The 22,856-nt window shown below is 42.9% G+C and overlaps 1 protein-coding gene across 5 annotated transcripts; it reads left to right on the top strand.

The window, feature by feature from the left end:
- Positions 1-1,328: 1,328 nt before the first annotated feature.
- LOC129179722 (uncharacterized) lies at positions 1,329-20,990 on the top strand. 5 transcript variants are annotated; one of them, XM_054773353.1, is made up of 19 exons: positions 1,329-4,499; positions 4,575-4,726; positions 5,368-5,521; positions 5,594-5,786; positions 5,858-5,952; positions 6,059-6,248; positions 8,222-8,319; positions 8,389-8,542; positions 8,621-8,739; positions 9,926-10,093; positions 10,699-10,812; positions 10,980-11,032; positions 13,277-13,364; positions 13,491-14,178; positions 15,279-15,362; positions 15,456-15,610; positions 15,758-15,827; positions 15,946-16,153; positions 17,958-20,990. In XM_054773353.1, the coding sequence occupies exons 1-19, from the start codon at positions 4,406-4,408 to the stop codon at positions 18,408-18,410; spliced, it is 3,330 nt and encodes a 1,109-aa protein (XP_054629328.1). In that variant the 5' UTR covers positions 1,329-4,405; the 3' UTR covers positions 18,411-20,990. The 5 variants fall into 5 exon arrangements, with proteins under 5 accessions (XP_054629328.1, XP_054629327.1, XP_054629325.1 ...); XM_054773352.1 differs by having other exon boundaries at positions 15,456-15,631; XM_054773350.1 differs by having other exon boundaries at positions 6,062-6,248; positions 15,456-15,827.
- The last annotated feature ends 1,866 nt before the right edge of the window (positions 20,991-22,856 follow it).

The following is a 22,856-nucleotide window of genomic DNA, read 5'->3' as shown; positions in this document are numbered from 1 at the left end:
ATCAAAGGTCACGAGTGGATATCTTCTAGTGCATTGAGACATGGAGCTCAGACAGATGCATGAGCGTAGTCTACTATGAAGTGCATTTGTCAAGTGGGAAGTAGCTCAGGGAAGGACACAAACGCGTCAACAGGCTATAAAATATTCAAAATATTGCAATGGTCTGACTCAGAAATGCAAATGCGCAGCAGCGAGTGACATTTTTGTTGCATTCACAGGACTGAAATGCTGGAAAAACATGAAAAATTAAAAAGAACTATTAAGTAACAACTATTAAAACTATGAATAGTACTATAACAGCTATTAAAAACAACCCTAACCCTTTCCGTCAGGGTCTTGATAGCTGTCACAGACATTTGCTGATGTCGTCCTGTTTGTTTCTGTTGTTTTGTTATTGTTGTCGCTGCTGTTGTCCTCGTCTCTCTCTTTTTTGTCCCCCTCTTATCCCCGCACTCCCCTCTCTGTTTTCTTTTCTCTTCTTCTCTATCCCCTCCTGCTCCGGCCCGGCCGCTGCAAGTTTGCTTAACAACAAAATATCAAAGTCAAATGAATTCTGTATAACAGGGGAAGAGTATCTCACACTTTTCCCTGGCAGAGGAAATCAGTCGAGCACGTGAGGACATTGAGATCAACAATACCATCTTCCCTAATGGCTGGAAAGGCCAAAAACAAAAAAACAACTATTTAAAAATGTCATTAAAAATATTTTGCGTTTAATGGTGTTTTTCAATGCAATGCAACAAAATGAAATAAATAATCATAATTCATATATAATAAAGAACAATATAATTCATAATCACACAAGTTAAAAATATGGAATAATTATACAGCAAATTTAATACATAAACATTATTACATAATTTTAAAAATAATAGGTGGTTAATTAATACATTTATTAGAATTATTTAAGATGATATTTTCACAATTTCATTCAGTAAATGCCAATTAGAAAAAAATCTGATTTCAATTAATCGTTTTATATTAAAATGACCGATTGATTTGATCCAATGAGGTTCATTGATTCATACATTCTCTTCATACATTCCTGTTGTCCCAGAGAAAGTAAAGTTGACTTTTTTATATAAATGTATTGACTTTTGTTAGTGTTTTATTTAGTTGGTTTTTTCGAGAAATATCATATTTTTTTATCATAATTTTTTGCATGTGGTTCTCTGGGTGCATAAAAGAAGCGCTCACAAAGGAGACGTGTTTTTGTGCAGCTGTTGCTGCTTTGAATGAGTGTGTGTGTGTGTGTGTGTGTGTGCGCGCGCGCAAGCGCGCGCAAGCGCGCGTGTGTGTCTCCTCTCCTTGCTGGGGTGCATCGGGAGGTTGCGGCACAGACGGCGCATGCAAACAGACTGTAAAGCAACTTAAAAAGGACACAAGCAATAGAGTAAGTATTCCGCTTGTGTTTCAGGCTACTTTCATTATGGCTGTGTGGCTGGTTTATTCATGGTTTCCTATGTTATCGGCGTGTTGTGTATCGTTATTCATTCCACACATAGTACATAGTTGCAGAGAGTGTCGGGATGCGGGGTGTTCGCCGAGTAATTGGAGGAAGGCGATACGAAGACGTTATTGACATGCAAAAAGGTGTAAATGATGAGCTGCGTGAGTCATACAGTACAAGCGGACACTCATGATCAGCCAGGCAGACCAGCTGAGCGACAATGCTGCGTAGTAAAACCTGTGTTGTGTTGTGTTGTGTTGTGTTACGGGGGACACTGGCAGAGTATTTAACCTGCTGATACGTTTGTATCAGGACCTCATAAAAAAAAACATATTTCTGACATTTGTGTGTGCCCGAAGCGGTCACAAAATTGACGGTGAATTGTCTGACAATTGTGTTAACTATTGCAAAAGTATTTTCATCTTCTAACACGTGCGCACTTGCACCCATTCACTCACGCACACGTCCCCTCCACTCGTCCATGCATTCATTTCACAAATACACTTGGTCGTGCATTCAGCCACTCACCCTTGTAGCAATCTACTCCCTCACCCATTTCTTCACTCACTCACCCAACTACTGTTCATCCCATCCCACCCATCTACTCAGTCATCCACGTATGCATCTCCTCCCTCACCCATGCATTCCTCATACATCCATCCACTCAGTCACTTATTCATGACTCATGCATCCATCCAGCAGCTACATCAAGGGTGTCCAAAGTGCAGCCCGGGGGCCATGTGAGGCCCGCGGCTGTTTTTTTTATTGGCCTGTGGCGCAATCTACAAATGGAACTCAACAAGAAAACTAAAGTGTGGAAATATCAGCAGTCATTTTACAAGAATAAAGCCACAACATTCAAGGAAAAAAAGTTGTAATCTGACGAGAAAAGGTTGCAATTTCAGGAGAATAACGTAATATCATGAAGAAAAATAAGTTGAAATATTTTTAAAAACATGTTTGTTTGTTTTTTTAAGTCGGAGATTTATGAGAAAAAACAAAATAAAGTTTTGTCAAATCAGGTTGGGGATGAAGTTATAACGTCCCCAGAATAAAGTCAAAATATTATGAGAATAAAGTCACAATTACAAGAAAAAAATACAAGAAGAAAGTTGAAATAGTTGGAAAATTAAAAAAAAAAAAAACAGCAGCAATGGTAAAAAAAAAAAAAAAAACAGCTGTAATTTTATGAGAATAAAGTCAAAACGTTGAGAAAAAAGTCATATTCTAACCAGAAAAAAAAGTTGCAATTTTACGAGAATTTATAAAAAACTCCTAATATTCTAAGAAACTAAACTATTATAAGAACTAAACAAAATAAAGCTGTAAGTTTTGGAAAAGGAGGTTGGGGGAAAAAGTCATAATATTACCGGAATAAAGTCAAAATATCATGAGACCGAGTCCGATACCGAGTGAGATCGTCCGATAGCGATCACATGGATTAATTGTACAAGTTTCAATGGATGTATGATGAGTGCTATTGGCCAGGGCCGCCGTGAGACCATTCCAAGGGCCCCTGGCCAATCGGTAATGTTCTTTAAACAACAACACACAAATAGTGTTTGGAGGACATGATTTGAGTTAGTAGAATTAGTAGAATGGCAACAAAAGACACTTGACAAAGTTGGCATGTGCCCAGTTGACGTAATCCACTTCCCCGTAAGGTTTTACAGACTCGTGTTGGTTCTCGAGGAAATACGGGACAAAGTGCGTTTCTTGTCGGCTCAGTACGGGTGTTGGCGACCCCACGTGACACAGCACACACGCATGTTCATGTCATGTTTGTGTTGTCATGTCATGAATCGTCACGTCGCCGCCGCACGGCCATCGTTTATTGCGATCGGCTTTGAAAGGATTTGATCAGCACATGCCGATCACGTGTTTTTTTTTTTTAACGATAATAATCGGTGGCCGATCTATCGGAGCATCCCTAAGTCATATTATTACAAAAAAAATGTACAAAGATTATTTAAGAAGAAACGATATTTGGAAATTTTAAAAAACCCAGCAAAAATGGAAAAAGACAGCCAAGACTGAAGTTCATACTTGTAATAGTTTTTGTTCCCCTACTGTGTGTCATAAAACTGAGATGCAGTTTTTGGTGAAATACAAACAACTTGTTAGCATGTGTTGCTTTACGAAATATCTAAAGGGCAAAGTCGCATCCTTTCACTTTTCACACGTGGCCTCACTGGAGAAGATTTGGACACCCCTGATCTACACATTCATTCATCCACTCACTTATTCATCATATCATCATGGATTCCTCCACACACTTATCACCCATTCACTTTCTCACCCATTCATTCATCCAGCTACTCACTCACCTGTTCATTCATTATCCATCCACTCACTCATTTATTCACTCACGCACCCATCCATCCATCTTTGTGTGCATCATCATCCATCACCTGGTAACCAAGTAGTCATGTAGTATACTTGCAGTCACTCCCAGTGCACGCGCACACACACGCACGCACACACACACACACACACGTTCATGTTGAATGAGATGAAAGTCTAATGGATGATTACATAAGGGACAGAATAAATGGCCGTGCTGCCGTGTCGCATGGTGACCAGCATGAAAGCATATAGGCGGATCAGACGCTGGGAAAGACGAGTACAAAGCTGTCCAGTGTCTTTTCATGTCACTTTCATTGAGTGGAGGACCACAGGCCTCATTCAGACGCTAAAGAGGACAAAGATACGCTCGCTGGAGGCAGGTCACACACTCACCTCCTACATAGGGAGGAAAACGGACATGTACTGTAGGAGGGGGCACTAGGAGATGTGGAACTCATAACCGATCAAAGTCCATGAAACTTCTTCTGGTTTTGCATGTTTACCTGCTGACACGTCCATCTGAAGTCTTCCGTCCAAGCTGACAGGACAACATGGCTGAAGCTGCATGGTGGTTCCCAGTGGACGCTTCCAGTGGAGTTCTGCTGTAGGATGCACATGTGCGTCCCCGCTGGGTTGCCTCCACCGATGATTCCCAACCTCTGCTTGGTCATCCTGTCCAGTTGGACAGTCTCGTCCCAGCCGGGTGAGTCCATGACGGTCCGACACCATTATCTCCACGTTTGCAGGATATGATGGCGTCATGTGTGCTGTTTGCCAGGTTTGGAGGAGGTGTTCTTCAGTCCACAGGATCAGACCGTCAAAGAAGGAGAGGACGTTTCCTTCCGGTGTGTGTCTGGTGAAAGCTCGTCTCCAGCCAGCATCCTCTGGCTCAAAGATGGAAACATGGTCACCACGGGGAGGCAGATCCAGGTAGGGCTGGACGACCTCTTCGTCACCATTTCACCTTCTCACCAAGGTTCGGTTGGCTACACGGACGAATGCTCCGAAATACAGACGGTTGGACGGACAACCACAAGGGTGAATAACTAGTTGGATGGCTGACAGACTCACGGATGGTTGGGTAGATGACTGGTTGGATGGATGTACGCTCTCCTCCAAAAGTTTGGAAACACCTGCAGCTGGAGGGGAGCGTACAGCCAGACAGCTGGATGAACAAACAAAGTGATGGATGGGTAGATGACTGGACATGTGGATGATGGATGGAAACTACCGGTTGGATGGGTGGCAGGACAAATAGATGCACGGAAAATGTGATGGATGACTGGCTGGGGCGACCGACTGCTTGGATGGATAGATGGATGGAGGGATGCACTGGACAGAAAAACAAACTATTAGATGGATGTATGACGACGAGACGGGTGGGCAAATGGACAGATGGGTGGATGAATGAATGGATGGGTAGATAATTGGTTGGCCGTATGGGTGGGTGGATGGACGAGTGAACAAATGGACAGAAAGGCAAACAAACGCTTGGATGTGTCTGGGCAGATAACGGGCATGCTGAAGGTAAATGATCATACATATTGCACAACTAAATGTTTCTTCCTCAGGGTGAGTACGGAGGTGGCCAGCAGAAGAAGACGTCGGGAACACTTTATCTCCTCAACGTAAGCTTAGAGGACGATGGAGCGTATGTGTGTGTGACATACAGTCCTTCGCTAAACATCAGCAAGAAGAGCCGGCCGGCCAAGCTCACTGTGCAGGGTAACTTCACCACCGATCCATCACATACCGAGTCCACCTACAGACCAAGAACCACCACCATCTGTCTCCTAGGAGTCCCTCGCAGACTCAGCATCACACGGGGCCCTGACAACACCACTGTCGCCGTGGGAACCGAGGCCTCCATGCACTGTACGGTGCGAGGCTTCCCCGTTCCCATGGTGCACTGGTTCAAAGACGACTGCCTCCTGGCAAAGTGCTCGGCCTCATTCAGCCTCCACGACAATGGACAGCTGCTCACATTCAGGTTTTCCACACACACAAAGCATCTACTGCTCTTTAGAGAAGATTTAGTATGATATTTTTATCCTTTTCCAGGAATGTTAGCAAGGAGGATGAAGGCTTCTATCGCTGTGAAGCTTCAAACCCGAAAGAGACAATTAAGTCGCAGGCAGCCTTCCTTCTTCTAGCTGGTTTGTGTCCAGACATCTTAAATAAATACATGAAATCAGATGTTCCGATGAAAGACTAATCCAAACAGTGACGGCACCGTCTCTACAGTCATTTGTGGTGTGTTAGCAGAGATGGACTGGACTTTCATCGAGCAGCCCACAAACGTGACAGCGAAGAAAGGACACAACGTCACTGTCTCCTGTAGGCCGCCATATAGCAGACCGCCAGCCAGGGTGTCCTGGTTCAAAAACAACCACCTCCTCCCTCCTACAGATCACGTCAGTGTGCTCCCTGGTGGAGATCTCCTCATCCTCAGGTCAGCGTGAAAGCAGTTCATGCTTAGTTTTCTACGTTTACTTGAAGTACAATTGTCTTCAGCGCTAACAAGAATGGGTATTCTAGCTCAATCGAAGACAACATTGTCTTAAACACTTCGTTGACGACTCGCCATTGTCTTCACTGTAAACACACGATTGTTACATGGTTGTAGCATCACAGGCTAAATCGCGTTCAATTTTAGGGAGATAAAAATACGTTAGTACAATTGATATCGCCGTCAGTGTTTACGAAAGCACATACGGTCATGGCCAAAGGTTTTCAGAATGACAAGTATTGGTTTTCACAAAGTGTGCTGCTTGAGTGTTTTCACATATTCACTAACATGTTGTCAGCCGGTCCTTTTGTGGCAGGGCTGAAATGCAGTGGAAATGTTTTTTTTGGATTAAGTTCATTTTCATGACTAAGAGGGAATTTGCAATTCATTGCCATTCATCTTGTCACTCTTCATTACATTATGGAGTTTATGCAAATTGCCATCATAAAAACTGAGGCAGCAGACTTTGTGAAAATTAATATTTACGTCATTCTCAACACTACAGTGCATGAGGAGACTAAATCCCAAAAGCAGGATAAGTTAAGGAGACTAGATTGTCTGCGACTTTACGAATACGCGTGTTAGCGTCACTGAAGACTCAATCGTCTTTAAGTTTACTTGGTTTCAGTCGAACTGTAACTCATCTCGTTTTTTAAACACAAAATTGTCTTCAACTTCACGAAAACAGGTACATTGTCTTGTCAAAAATTGTCTTGTTTGTCCACGAAAACATGTGGTACGGTCATAGTAGACTAAATCATCTTCAAGGTTACGAAAACACGTATGTTATCTTCAGTGAAGACTCTAACTTGTCTTGAGAGCTCAGGGAAACACGTGGTACGTCCATCGCACACTAAATCATCTTTAAGTTTAGGAAAACATGAATGTTACCTTCATTGAAGACTCTAAATTGTCTTGAGAGCTCAGAAAACACGTGTTCTGTTAATCGAAGTTGAAATCATCTTGAAGTTCAGGAAAACGGGTGCCTTATCTTCTTTGAAGACTGAAGATTGTCTCGAGTGGTCAGGAAAACACGTGTTACGTTCATCGTAGACTAAATCATCTTCAAGCTTACGACAACGTTCAGTTCAGTGAAGACTCAAAATTGTCTTGGGTGATCAGGAAAACACGTGTTAACGTTAATCGAAGCCTAAATCGTCATCAAGTTTACGAAAACACGTAAGTTAGGTTCACTAAAGACTAAATCGTCTTCAAGTTTACGAAAACATGCATGTTAGGTTCATCGAAGACTACCATCATTCCTGGACTACAAGCCGCTACTTTTTTTGACACACACAATGATGCGGCTAAATCATAGATTTTTACGGGCTAGCGAGCTTCATGCCGCATCACATCAGACCAATGAAATTGTGTTACTGTGTTGTTATGTAAAGACACGTGTAAAATAGTAGATTAGTTTTATGTTTACGCTAAAACAACTACAGTTCCCACAATACTTAGAGTGCGGAACCAGAAAGTAGTAATCACACGGTTTGATGGAAGTCTTATGCATTGACCTGACCAACCTTAAGTAAGCTTAATCAAGTGAAGAATGACCACAGCTTCTGCTTGGACATTAACACGGCGGCAGTAGTTGAACTCCGATGGGAAAAAGCAAACAAGAGATGCTGGGAACGCTAAGCGCAGGTAGGATTGCAAGGTTTATAGTGTGTGCAAAGCACTTCATGTGCGGCTTATACACGAGTGTGGCCTATATTTGTACAATTTTTTTTCTTTGTAAATATAGCGGGTGCAGCTTATATTCAGGTGCGCTCAATAGCCTGGAAAATCCGGTAAATCATTTTCAATTTTACAAAAATCACGTAACTACGGTTCACTGAAGACAAAATTCACTAGGATAATTTGAGACTGTAATTCATCTTCAGATGAAATGAAACGTTTATTTTATTTTTCAGCGTCCAAGAGGAGGACAGCGGGAGCTACTTCTGCAGGGCCGCTAACATCCACCTTGGAAGATTCATCACGTCCAGAAGAGCTACAGTGACGGTGCACGGTACTGCGCTGATCGACTCTGCCGTTTGTGTTACCATTTGTGTTATGCACTGTTTTTGTAATTGTGTAGCCGCTCCGTCAGTGCGACTGTGGCCTCATGCTCTAACGGTACCACTCGGGGGCCGAGTGTCTCTGCATTGTCAAGCGTCAGGTGAACCTTCTCCTTCCGTAAGATGGGTTAAGAGGGGACTTTCTAAGCAGACGGGGGCCAAGATGGCGCTAAGGTGAGTTCAGCACAATCTTTTTATTATTTTCATGATGTTGTACACTACAGTGAATTATTTTATTTTTTAATTACTCAGGATGAGTAATACGACCCTCTACATCGAGTCAGCTCGTAGCTACGATGAAGGCACGTACATGTGTGAAGCCAGCAACGCGCTCGGTCACAGTCGAGCAACATCTACGCTCACAGTCGCTGGTAAATTTTGACAAATCACAGTTGAACTGTTATCCTTACCCACACATGTTAAGCCAGTTATCAGGATCCATCCGTCCATTTTCTTCCGCTTATCCGGATCACGGGAGCAGTAGTCTCAGTAGGGAAGCACAGACTTCCCGGTTGCCTCTTCCAGTTCCACCGGGAGGACACCAAGGCGTTCCCAGGCCAGCTGTGAGACATAATCCCTCTAGCGTGTCCTTGGTCTGCCTTCTCCCGGCTGGGCATGCCTGGAACACCTCACCAGGGAGGCGCCCCAGTATCCCACTTTAGGGCGAGGTGCGGTCCCTCTTGTGTTTGTTCATAGGGTCTTCTGGATCACTCTTGGTCTGGCCCGTCACCGAGGACCTGTTTGCCTTGAGAGACCCCATCAGGGGCATATAGCCCAGACAACATAGCTCCTAGGATCACTTGGGCACTCAAGCCCTCCACCACGATAAGGTGGTGATCCATGGAGGAGAGTTGTCAGGATTTGGAAAACAATCACACATCCTGCCGAGCAGCAAGCGATGTAGCCTGGAGTTTGAGTAGTTTGTTGATCTATGAACGCATGCCTGACATCAAGCTATCATTTTATTTCAGAGGGCAATTTCGATATTCACATACATCATTTTTTCTCCTAAAAACACTTTGTTTTCATAAAACATGACATCTTTCCTCATTTTTCTTGTCGTAACACAAAAAAGTGATTTTATTGTAAAATTATGACTTTTTTTTCTAATAAAATACTTTTATTTTCAAATTCAAATACATTTTGGAATAATTCTACATCTATTCTATAAACCTTCAAACATGATTTTTTTCCAATTATTTTAAAAATGTAATTCAAACACATTTTTATGAATAATTCTACATTTGTAACTGTCAGACATGATTTTTTAAAATCCTACATATACTGTATATATAAAATCATATTTAGGAGAAAATAATGTCACCTTATTCTCACAATATTATGGCTTTTTTTAATTCTACTAACACGTGTCATTTTGGCTGCAATACTACTTCTGACCTACAGTTGGCGCGACACTACTTTTCCAAAATAAAAAAAGGCACTCCATGCTTTTAAGAGGAAGGGTTGCAAGTTATTTGCCATGATCATTTTTAAATATGCCAGTGATTACATGACTTTTACTTTAAACTGAAGAAGTTCCCTCCTCTTCCTCCACAGCGAGTCCCGTCATTGTGACCTTTGCGGGTCGGGTGACGTGCAAGCTTGGGGCGTCAGCGGCCCTGCCTTGTGCTGCCGTGGGGGTCCTGCCCATCTGGTACAACTGGACCAGGGGCGGAGCAGAGACAAAGCCCCCCAACGCCACCGCTGACAGGAAACGCATTGATAGTGAGTCCCTTTAAAGCAGGGGTGTCCAAACATTTTCCCCGGAGGGCCACATACTGAAAAATGACAGGATGTAAGGGCCCCCAACCCAACAGAATAAGATACGCTATTTCAAGAAAAAATTGCATTTCAGCGTTGTAATAGGGGCCATTTTTTATTTTTGTTTTCAAATATTTCAACTTTCTTATTCAATAATCTTTGTCAATTTTCTACTTGGAATATTATGACTGTTTCCCACATTATTTTATTTTTGTTCCTGGAATATTCAAACGTTTTCCCCAACCAAATTTCCCACGAATTACAACTTTATTTAGTTTTGTTTCCCATAATGTTATCACTATTATCACTTCTTCAATATATCAACTCTATGTATGACATTCTCCTAAAATAATTTTTCTTGCTGGATTACAACTTTTTCTTTTGATATTTTGATTTTATTCTTGGAAAATTACTGCCGATTTTTCCATTTTTGCTGGTATTTTTTAGTTTTCTTGTTAAATTCTATTTGTAGAATGCGCTGCGGGCCACAAATGAACACCCCTGCTTTAAAGTAACATGCAGCTAAAATGCAAGTGGACACGCTGTTATCTCCTTTTGTGTCTGCACAGACGATGGAGGTCTGCATATTTCTAATGTGCAGTGGTCAGACGCCGGCGAATACTTTTGCACGGCAGAGAACCGAGCGGGACGACACCAGAGACGTACCATCCTCACTGTCACGGGTACGTTAACAAATCAGTGATTTTTGTTTTTTGTTTCCATCGCTCACCAATAATGAACAACATAAACAGGCTAACAGTATGAGGCTGAATGCCAGTTAGCATTTGCACAAAGTTTGTTGATGGCGTCTACATGGTGCACTTCCCTCCCTCCTTCCGTCCATCCTCAGCTGACGATCGCCTGCTGGATGGAGGGCAGCAGACAAGGGTGGTCTTGTCTGCCGTGAGTAATGAGCCGGTGGCGACACACCTCCTGTGGCTTGTTCAAGTGTGCTACGTGACAATATCGCTGCTGTTGTATGTTTGGTGCTTCTCTTAACATGTGTGGCTAACCGCGTTTGCTGCTTTTGTGGCACGTGTCCACTTCACTTCACACCAGTGGTCACTCCGCTTCACCATCATTTCTGAAGCAAAAGTATTGCGACACAAACTCCACTAGACCCCTTAGTTAGCTAATTCTTCATTTTAGCAAGGTATATTGGACAACATACACAACAGGTGCTGTGAGGAATGTTGGACAGCTGGAAGCACTCAAAGCGACAGGAGTGATGCTGGCTCCTAGCATGCCTTGCGGCACCTTTTTGTTAATTGTAGCTCAAGAGTTAACGTGGTTTATTATTATTGTCTATTATCATCCACAAGTGGAATTTTGCCCATGATCCACAATCCTTATGTGAGATATGAACACATGTCTTTCTCTTATCGGAGCGTGAAGCGAAAAACAGCTAGCCTGAGGCAGCTAGCAATGCACGTAATGGGATACAAAAAATGCCAACAAAGTTCCATTTATGTGACGTGACCTGCATGTCAACCTAGCTACAGCGACACTGTCATTATAGGAGCTAACACAGAACAACTGGCGTGGTGACACAGTGCCTCACTCGCGGCGCCTCGGGACACCACTGACAGGTAACCTTGTGTGTTCCCAGCATTTTTTTGACCTGAAAATTATGCGGATTTAGCAGCTCAGGTCTAGTGCTGAAAGATAAAGCCATCTCACTGTTAGCAGACTGTTTTATTATGCTCTTATTTTGTCCATGAATCATTTAGCATTTACTCATTGATCATTGATTAAGTATGTCAGCATTATTGATCATTTATACCCAATTCCCTTACAAAAAACAACGGGAATCTAGCAAACCTCACCTGCACTGTCCAGCATCCAGGTATTTATTTCACACGCTGGTTGAATTTTTGGCTAAAATGTTACGGAATTGATTTAAAGTAATTGAATAGTTCTAAATGAAACGAATCGTTATTAAAAAGAATCGTTACACCCCTAATATAAAACCATAAAACTTTGTTGGGGTGTTTATAGGCGGAATAAGTGAATCCCATGATGTATGTGATTAATAGTTGCCTCGTGCTGGCAGGTTTTTCTCTATTTAGAACGAACATAAAAGAGAAAGACGTGTGCGCTCATGTCTCATATAGACTGTGGGCAAAATTCCCCAAAAAGTGCAGTTTTCCTGTAAGTTGCTCAAACTAAAACAGACCTCTCTTAGGTCCGACAATTGGACAAAAGTTCCCCACAGCCCCAACCTGCAGTCATGGAAAAAATGAGTTGACCACCCTTGTTTCTTCACTTTCTTGCTCATAAGAGTTACATTTTTTGGCAGTACAATGCTGCAGCTTTTCATGGAAGAACTTAAAGGGATAGTTGTGACGTTGTATGACGTCCCCTTCAGCAGCGTAGTGCATCAACGGTGACTTACCCCCCCACTTGGTCTCCTAAGTCCAGTTCTGGTCGGATTTTGGCGATAAAGAACGTTGTTCCGCCTGGTTGCTGGGGACATTTAAGTGAAGAGTTTGGCTTCTCAAAACAATATGCATTGAAAAGATGCAAAACATTTGCATCACAAAAAACGCCTTCACAAAAAAATCTGACCTCACAAAACGCCCTACGTTATATTTGTCTCCCGACGTATCCCCGCGCACTGTCGCCTGTGCATGCATGTGACACTCGCATCTTCTTCTGCGAAGGAGCGCCACGGCCATATTGTTTACATATGTGTTCCACAGCGGAAGTCAGCAACCAAGCAGATCTGCGTTCATCGCCAAAATTCGACCAGAACTGGACTGAGGAGACCAAGTCGGGGGTGAGTCGCTGGACTACACTGCTGATGGGGATGTCATACAACTTCATGTCAAAAAATCCCAACTAGCCCTTTGAGTGGCTTTGGTTATTAACGAGAGAAGCATGGAAGTTGCTAGCGATCAGCTCTTAAATTCAACTCTCATGAGCTATATTTGTTATCATCATCATAATGGTCCAAACAAACGTAGCTTTACTTGTACCAGGCGTTAAAGTGGATCAATAAACTGAAGAATCAAGGGTGGTCTCATCAGTTTCTCCATGAATGTACATTTCCTTCACCTCCTGAAAGTGTCCCGATACTTTTGTCCAAATGAGGCACTTTTTGTCTTTTAAATCCTGAGTTCCTCTTTCCATTTCTTTATCGTATAGAGCAACAACACAAGCAACGGATCACATCTTCATCGTTCCACTGAGGCCAAGAAGACGCAGCAGGAAGCGTACGCCGCGGCCAAAGTCTGTACGTGCTGGAAAGTCAACAGAGTCACACAAGAGAACCTCGTTCTCCTGATAGTGTCGGATTGAATTACGAACTGACATTAGAGGCGCCACTGTCTTTTGACTTAACATCTGCGGTTTCTTTCAGGCTCATCATCGGACTGCACGGCAACAGAAAACACTCGGACAAAAGCGAGCGTCCCTGAGATAAAGACGCCTCCTGTGGTGCCGCCTTCAGTCCCTCACATGCAACCTCCCATGCTGCCGCCTCCTCCCTATCCCAACTTCCAACTCCTGAGCACTCGGAAGCCGCTCTTGTATTCCAGGAACCAACATCAGCTTCAAGCTGGGGAGGACTTGTCAGCAGAGTCCAGCTCAAACGTTCTTGACGGTCACAGTACGGAATCGTTACAAGGACGTACAAGGACTCCTATGGATCCATCACAAGTCGACCTGCATCCCCCAACAAGCCATGTGTCTCAAACCGAACTGGACCAAACAAGCCGTCCATCCCTGATAGAAACATCTCTTTTTCCCGAGTTCCACCTGGAGATTTCACCAACACAGCATCCCGAATCCCAAATTCCCAGCCAACCCGCAACCAAAGCATCCGTAGACACGCCTGATGCAGACTTTAACTCATCGTCTCCTCAGACAGAATCTACTCCTTCTGTCTCCACACATCCTCCCGACTCCTCGACACTGGACCCCTTGGAGATTTTCGGTGGGTTAAATGCGAGTCAGTCTCAGCAGCGTCACCCAGTGGAGTCGTCCAAAGCGGAAGACGAGGAGCAGAGGAACACTTCCCAGTCGCCTATGACCAGCAACCACCCTCAGTAGGTACAACACAGCAAAGCTGCTGCACAGCAGCTCATCTTCAATCCAGTCCAGTCAGAGCAAGGCAAGCTTTTATTCATAACGTGGCAGCAAAACAGCACAGATTAGCATGGCTAACCCTTCTCACTTCCGCCTTCCTTACCCCGCCCCCTCCACATACCCAAGGCCAAAGGTCACATAAAGTACACCCTTTTCATTTCAACAAAGTTACAAGTTTTTTCTCGTAAATTTACAGGTTTTTTCTTGTAAATTTACAACTATAAAGTCGTAAACTTTATTCTAACATCTGTAACAGGCATTGCCTGAGACAGCTATGACCTTGGCCTTGGGCAAAGGTAATATGACTTTTTTTTCTCGTAGGTTTACGACACTGTTCTCGGAAATGTCCGACTTCTTTCTTGTAAACGTACGACTTTATTCTCATCATACTACAAGTTTTTTTCTCGTAAATTTACAACTACAGAGTCGTAAACTTTATTCTAACATTTGTAACAGGCATTGCCTGAGACAGCTATGAAAAGGGGGACTTATGCGGCCTTGGGCAAAGGTCATTTTGCGACTTTTTTCCTCATAAATTTACAACATTATTCTGGTAAATGTACGACTTTATTCTCGTACTGTAAATGTACGACTTTTTTTCTCGTAAATGTCCGACTTTATTCTCGTAAATGTCCAACTTTATTCTCGGAATATTACAATTTTTTTCTCGTTAATTTACGACTATGAAATCATAAACTTTATTCTAACATTTGCAACAGGCATCGCCTGAGACAGCTATGAAAAGGGGAGCTTATGCGACCTTTGGCCTTGGGCAAAGGTAATATTACGACTTTTTTTTCTTCGGAAATTTACGACATTATTTTCATAAATTTACGACACTATTCTATAGTTCTATAGTAAATGTACAACTTTTTTTCTCCTACATGGATGACTTTATTCTCGTAAATTTACTACTTTTTTCTCATAAATGTATGACTTTACTTGTGACTTTAGTCTCATAGATTTATGACTTTATTCCCAAAATGTCAAGATTATGAATTCTTTTTCAATGTGGCCCTAATACTCCGTCGTCGTAATTTGAATTTCATTTACCGCACAGCAGGCAAAGGACAAGGACAGCTGGCCAACAGAAAGACAACCACAAAGCGCTATCAGGAGTTGATGAATACAGAGATGCTAATGGGTGCTTATTCCACCATAGCGCCATCTGCTGGATGTGGTAAAGCACTGCCCCAGTTGGAACCTTCACCAACCTATTTTGTCTTTGAAGTTACAGCGTGACCCAGCAGTCGCCGTCATGGCTGCCCGTCCTGGAGAAACACGACATCCCCATCGTGGTGGGAGTGGGCGTGTCGCTGGCCTTCATCTTCATCACCGTGGCCTTCTACTCTGTGGTGCAGAAGAACGAGCCGGCGCCCACGAGCCGCGCAGGTCGGGAATCAAATGACAAAAGTAAACGCGCTAACATGAGCGTACCCCGTGTTATACTCCACAGTCTCCGTTCTTGCTGCAGCGTCCCTCAGTCTCCACTTGGATCAAATGTGTCCCCTGTCAAATTGTTCCTCTTCTCCTTGACAGCACAGAGGAATCTAGGCGTCCCCATGCGCCACGCAGAACGTCGAGCTGCAGGACGGACATATGAAAACAGGTAAAGACACCTAGGACACACCAGACCACCTGAACTGTCCTCGCCTCAGAATCTCCTGCATGACTGTGTGTGTGTGTGTGTGTGTGTGTGTGTGTGTGTGTTTGTGTGACGGATGCAGAGCCTTCGAAGATGACGAGTGTGTGGCGGTGATCGAGCACAACTCCAACCCGTCTGACACCCGAGCCAGACCTCCAGGACTCAGCCTCGTCACGGTGCAGATGGAGCCCACGTGCGAGGACCTCCAAGAGGAGGCGCAACCTCCCGCTTGTGGGGGCAACCACTCGGTGACCGTGGAGACGTATCCTGAACCAACTGTGGACACAAAGGTTGGACATTTATTACCTCCACTGAGTGTGAAAGTTTGCATCTTTTTGTTTAGCGGTCGAAGTCAAAACGACAGTACTTGAGTTACTTCCCCAAAAGCCAACAACACGTTGAATGTTGATGCAGATTTAGGAGTTGTTGTGAAACTGCTGATCCATGCAAGATGGCAGCCACAACTCGTCCACTAATTCTGCTGTCAACCAGTTTGTACTGCAGATTAGCACCACCAGCAGGACTGGAGGGGAACAGTATATGGGATGCGCGTCTTCTTTGTTTTTAAACATTAATAACTTTAAGAACATTTTCCGTATTTCATATACAGTGGAACCTTGATTAGCGTAATTAATTCGTTCTAGGTACAGATGTTAACTGAATCAAATTTTCCCATGACATCCAATTAATCCGTCCCACAAAGCCAAAAACGTTTGTTATAGTTTTGCAATTATAGTTTTACATGCAGAAAACAATTCGACGTGTATAGAAATACATATGAATGATTAATGAAAGACTTAGACATCCCTCGTTTGCAGGTTTTTGGTTCCGGACCCGACCACGGTAAAGGAATTTCCGCAATATAGGGTTCAATGTTTGTAGTTGGAGCATAGAAAATGTGACAAGAGTTGGCACATGTGCCAGGTGCCGTGGACCCCAGATCATGTCAAGTTTGTAGTGCAATACTACATAATGAATAATAATACATCATCATAATAATAATAATACAACATAATAGTAATACATCATAATTTAATACTGTAAGTCCAGTCCCGTGTATGTTTTTACCGCTCCCCCTCTGTTGTGTTGAAAAGCCGCACGCCGTGGGGGAGGAATGATCTGCTTAGTCTTTCAGTGGAGCAGTGATAGTAATCGGCCAGTGAAACTGCTCTTCTGTCGGGAGATGATGCCGTGCATTGGATGATGCTGGTTGTCCATGATGGAAAGGAGCCTCCTCAGGGTCCTTTGCTCTGCCACAGATGCCAGGCTGTCCAGCTCAGTGCCAATGACAGCCTGCCTTCCTCCTTCTCTTGAGGCTGCTCCCCCAGCACACTACTGCATAGAGGAGGGCACCAGCTACCACAGTCTGGTAGAAGATCTGTAGCAGCTTCTTGCATACGTTGAAGGACGCCAGCCTTCTGAGAAGTACAGACGGCTCTGCCCTTTCCTGCACAGAGCATCTACTGTATGTTGGCAGTCCAGTCCAGTTTATCATCCAGATGCACTCCCAGGTATTTGTAGGTGTGAACGCCCTCCCTAGGTGTCCCCTTCTGTGCTGGTGGCTTGTGTGGGGGCAGCTGTGTGTGGGATGGGCTGGTCAAACCTGTTGAAAAACTGGTTAAACTCGTTTGCCTTCCTCACATCCCCTTCAATGTGGGCACCTCTCTTTGAGCTGCAGCCCGTGACGGTCTTCATTCCCTGCCAACACCTCCTTCATGTCGTGGTTCTGCATCCTCGCTTCTAGTTTCATTCTGTAGCCGGGTATGAACAAAAAACACAAAGGAGCAAATAAAGAAATACTAGATAGCTCAAGGAAAAGTAGAAGAAATCTTTTCCAAACATTTAACACAGGGTTTTTTCAAAGTGTGGCAACCCTCAAAAAATATGAAATGGCTGCTGCCGCCCCTACTCTCCGAAAAACAGATTTTCTGGAGCATGTTTTGTGGTGTCACTGTTTATTTTCCCAACGTATGAACTAAAAAAAATCTATTCATTTTTAATTTAAACATACCTGAAGTTAGCTTAGCAAGTTTGGAAAACATTTTACTTCATTTTTCTCAAGCTGCTGCGCCTCCACTCTTTGTTCCGACCTAGATTGACCCCTGTGTGGAGGAGAAGGCCTGCAGTCCCCCCAGTCCTTCCAGTCCTCCCAGCATCCAGCTGCAATGCGCAGAGGACTGGCAGAGTAATACGGGAGACAACCACAGCCTGTGCCAGGACACCTTGCCTCCCCCATCGTCAAATTTGCCGTCACCTTCACCCTCGCCACGCGACGCCGGCCTGCGCTCCTCTTTGACACTGCAGGGCTCCGAGCCCTTGGCGGCGCCCATCCACCACAGCCTCAGCATCTCGCACGGCAACCCCCCTCTGATGCTCTCCCACCACGTCTCCTTGGGACACACTACTGTGGCGGTGGATGTTCACGTTTACCCAGCAGTCACGAGCGCTCAGATCAATTCCACGTCCACTTTCACGTCGTCTTCTGTTGTGCCGCGCCTAGCTAACAGCCAGGACAGCGAGAAGGCCAGGCTTGATCAGAGCAAATAAACACTAATCGCACGTTTGAACGGTTAGCATTCTTAACTACTAAGAACTGTAAAACATAAAAACAATACATTGGGCACTTTAGTGTTTGAAGACGAGTCACATTGCATAACGACTTCAAGCACAATATTATTAAAGATTTCATACGTCGCGCTTTTTTACATTCTGAACATTCAAATACAGGCGTAAAAAGAAGTTAAGCAACTTTAACTTTCATGAAGAGTGAGAGCTATCCAAACGAAACCAGAATGCTCCCCCGTTGAGTCTCAACACAAAGACTAAACATACAGTGGTGTGGAAAAGCATGTTTGTCACACTTAAATGTTTCAGATTATCAAACAAATGTAAATATTAGTCAATGACAACACAACTAAAGACAAAATGCCGTTTTTAAATGAAACTTTTTATTATTAAGGGAGAAAAAAATCCAAACCCGCATGTCCCTGTGTGAAAAAGTGATTGCCCCCTAAAGCTGATAACTGGTTGGGCCCCCCATAGCAGCAACAACTGCAATCAAGCGTTTGCCATAACTTGCAATGAGTCTCTTCCAGCGCTGGGGAGGAATTTTGCAGAATTGTTGTTATTCAGCCACATTGGAGGATTTTCCTTTTTAAGGTCATGTCACAGCATCTCAATAGGATTCAGGTCAGGACTTGGACTAGACCACTCCAAAGTCTTCATCCATTCAGAAGTGGACTTGCTGGTGTGTTTTGGATCATTGTCCTGCTGCAGAACCCAAGTTGCTTTCAGCTTGAGGTCACCAACAGATGGCCGGACATTCTCCTTCAGCAGAGTTCATGCTTCCATTTATCACAGCAAGTCTTCCAGGTCCTGAAGCAGCAAAACAGCCCCAGTTTTCCACACAAGGCCATGTAGGTTTGGATTTTTTTCCCCTCTTTAATAATAAAAAGTTTCATTTAAAACATCATTTTGTGTTCAATTGTGTTGTCATTGACTAATATTGAAATTAGTTTGATGATCTGAAACATTTAAGTGTGACAAACATGCAAAAAAAGAAGAATCACTTTTTCACACCACTGTAGCTGTCATTATTATTGTCACTTTAGAATTATTACGTTATACTTATAATTGTGGGGTTTTTTTTACTAATTCTTTCAATAAAATAGAGAACTTAGTTTGCTCCTCTTTAGCTTTAGTAACACATTATTGAATATTAATTTGTACAACATTTATTGTTTTTTGCCGTATCAGCTTTCAGTGTTATTCTTTAGCACACTGTTGCATTTCTTTACTGTACATGACATCATCTTCATCTTGTCCACATTGTGATAATATTGGGTTTTTTGGCGGGGGGATTATAGTAGATGTGCTGTATTGAATTATGTTTAGCATACCAGCCAAGGACTTTCTGACATTTTTGGTCAGAGAATATTGCAAATGTTGTGAGTGCTGCACACCCCGTTTGTTTCAGTTTCATTAACTGTCCAACATCACACACAAACCTGACTGTTAACTGAGTATCTTTAGACCAAAGGAGGCTACGAGGGGCTACATTAATGCGTGTGTATAATATTAATAATATAAAGACAAGTATTCAAATAAACTGAAATAAGTTATTATTTTATTGGCTGGTGATTGTATATACAGCATGATTAAAGGGCATTCAATACGAAATTAATCAGATTCATCTTGGCGTATATATAGTTATTTTTCTTAATTCCACAATAATTAACTGAGGAATTCACATGCAGTTTTTTAAAATCATTAATTAAAATATGTAGCCAAGTGGAGGAAGTGGAACATCCGGGCATTTTATGACGTGTCCTGTCCGATATTGTAAAGAAGTAGCCGCCATGTTGACGTTGGGGAAAGACGCAGTGATGATTAGCAATTAGCATTGTGCAACGTGGCATGGAAATCACCATGGACATGTTGACGCATTTTAGCATTAAAAACGAGCTGTTTTAATAACAATTACATGTAAGATTAACACTGACATGTACCACGCTTACAGACATCTGATTTAAAGGGGTTGAGTGGACAAAATGCACGGTTTTGGAGAGATACTTACTACAAGCGTATGAGCTCTCTACGGGATCTCTGACTGGACAATGCTAATCGGAACGCTGAGCTATAACAGCGGTTTTTGAGAATAACATACAAGGCGCACAACATAAAACACACGAAAACAAAAAGGGTTTTGTTTGGAATTTAATAATTATTTCACCGGATAAATGTTGAAAAAAGTTGAATCTCCCATGTAATGCACAACAAAGTACTGGCAAAGTCTCAAAGCGATCTACTGCCACCTAGTGGATGCATGTACACTACACCAGCTGTTCCAATACCCCGAGTAGACCTGCATACAACTGGATTTGCACCGTGTTTTTAATAATCTTCTGTAATAAGGCCATGATATGTTTAAAGAATGCTAAACAAATGGAGCTGAGCCGCCAGATGCTGATTGTTAAAACATGTAAGCATCGCCACAAGCCAGACGCATGAGTGATTTTTGGCAGTTGAACTCAACGTCCTGCATATTTTCCTGCATACTGAAGCAATTTTTTAAAATATGATGGTGTGTCAAGAATAAATAACATGCAACCTTTGGTAGAATACACATTGTGGAAATAATTGTTTTGTTTGTACATGACTGCAAACTACATCTGCAATAATAAAAACCTCTCTGACAGTGTCAGTCAAAAGTGAGGATTAGAGTTCACCGAAATTCACATTAAAAGCACAGTCCTGATTTATATTATATATATCATATTTTGCATCAAGTAAAACCAGAAAATGTTTTGTACTCATTAAAGAGTGCCACTTAATGATCATAAAAAGCATCATAACCGTGGTCCTCCTTATATGTATGTGGTCCTACACCCCTATAATATGTTTAAAAGGTGTATTTATTTATGCAATAACATGAGCTATTTTTTTAAATAAATAAATTTATTTCAATTATATTTCATACACGTTTATAGTTTCATTTACAGTATATATACTATTTCAGCAAAATTACTAGATTTTGGATTATATTTCAAAATCTCTAAATTAATTTTTCACACCCTTGTGAAATGTTAGTATGCAAGCCTGCCTCAATTACAATGTAAAATAAAATAAAAAATAAGATTAAAAAAAGTTTTTTAACTGGTGTCTTGGCAATTTCCTTGGAAAGTTCATATAAAGGGCGAAGTGAGCATGACCACATAAGGGATTCCTGCGTTTATTTGTTGACTACTATTGATAGCGGCAAAGGAATGGGGAGATCATTATGGGTAGTAGAATGATGCACGTAGCTGCAGGTTGCCACGGTGCAACAATACTTGCTGCGGCCCTCCTGCTAATTGGGAGCAGATGAACGGGACTGGACTAACCTGGAAGCATTTATTTTAACGGAGGAGGAGGAGATGTTTAGTTAAGCCGCGCTCTGGTGATGAATACGATTGGTGAAAGCACTGAAATGCTGCTTCCTGACTTCTTTCCTTCCTTCTCCTGGATCAGGTTACACATAATCGCACTTCCTGGACAAGGTTTTTTGGCGCCGGGTCAACCCCAGAGAAAGGCACGGTGCCTAGCACGGAACCTACACGCTGGTAGGGCCTTAAGAGACCTCCAGGTATCCACACTCAAAATTATTCAACTACACAAAGACAAGGTCCTTCATTGGTGCCCCTTACTGATAAGACTATATAGCTCCATCGCGGTTCACCTTTCGCGGACTCGCTGTTTCGCAGATTTTTTAATGCAATTTTGTTACAGGCTGAGCCTGGCCCTTTAAGAAGAGCTGCATTGTGGGAAGTTGAGTGTTGTAGTTCTGTGTCTCCATTTTCGCTCTTCTGTCTGCACCGGCCACTTCCTTCTGCGTCCTGATTGGCTGAAGAACATTGTCAATCAATCTCCTTCATTGTTGTGGTCATGGCTAGCAAACTAGCTAACCGTGTGAGCTGCTTGCTATCCACCAATACTGTAAACAATAGCAGATAACCGCGTGGGACTCTGAACTGTGAAGTTTTCTCCCCGACAAGACCCACAATGTCGACAAAATGTTCTGCACCCGAAAGGCAGAGGAAGCCAACCATCACACAAATAGTTGGTCTTCTGGACATGCTGAAGGAAGGCAGAAGTTACGCGGTTGTAGGGCGCCATTATGGAATACTGTAAATGAATCTCCGCTCCACGGAGACGGAATACTGTAAATGAATCTCCGCTCCACGGAGGACGAGCAGTAGGGGTCAAATACAATACAAGGGTACAAAAACACTGCAGCCGAACGGCACCAGGACGACGAAGAGGCATGGACGAAGGAGTGAAATACACACGAGTCATTTCATCATTTCTTGTGTCCAACCTGGTAGGTTGATCTTTAAAATTCAAACGAAATTTGAACTTTGAGAGTGTTTAAACAAGAGGGAAATGTGGGAAAATGTCTGTCTGAGAAAAGTGTATCGAGTGTATGGTGAGGCGTGTTATAGCCTTAAAACATAT

The sequence above is a fragment of the Dunckerocampus dactyliophorus genome, chromosome 4 (assembly GCF_027744805.1).
Source record: "Dunckerocampus dactyliophorus isolate RoL2022-P2 chromosome 4, RoL_Ddac_1.1, whole genome shotgun sequence".
Lineage (NCBI taxonomy): Eukaryota > Metazoa > Chordata > Actinopteri > Syngnathiformes > Syngnathidae > Dunckerocampus > Dunckerocampus dactyliophorus.
The sequence above is the reverse complement of the archived record's forward strand: the minus strand, read 5'-3'. Positions and strand labels throughout refer to the sequence as shown.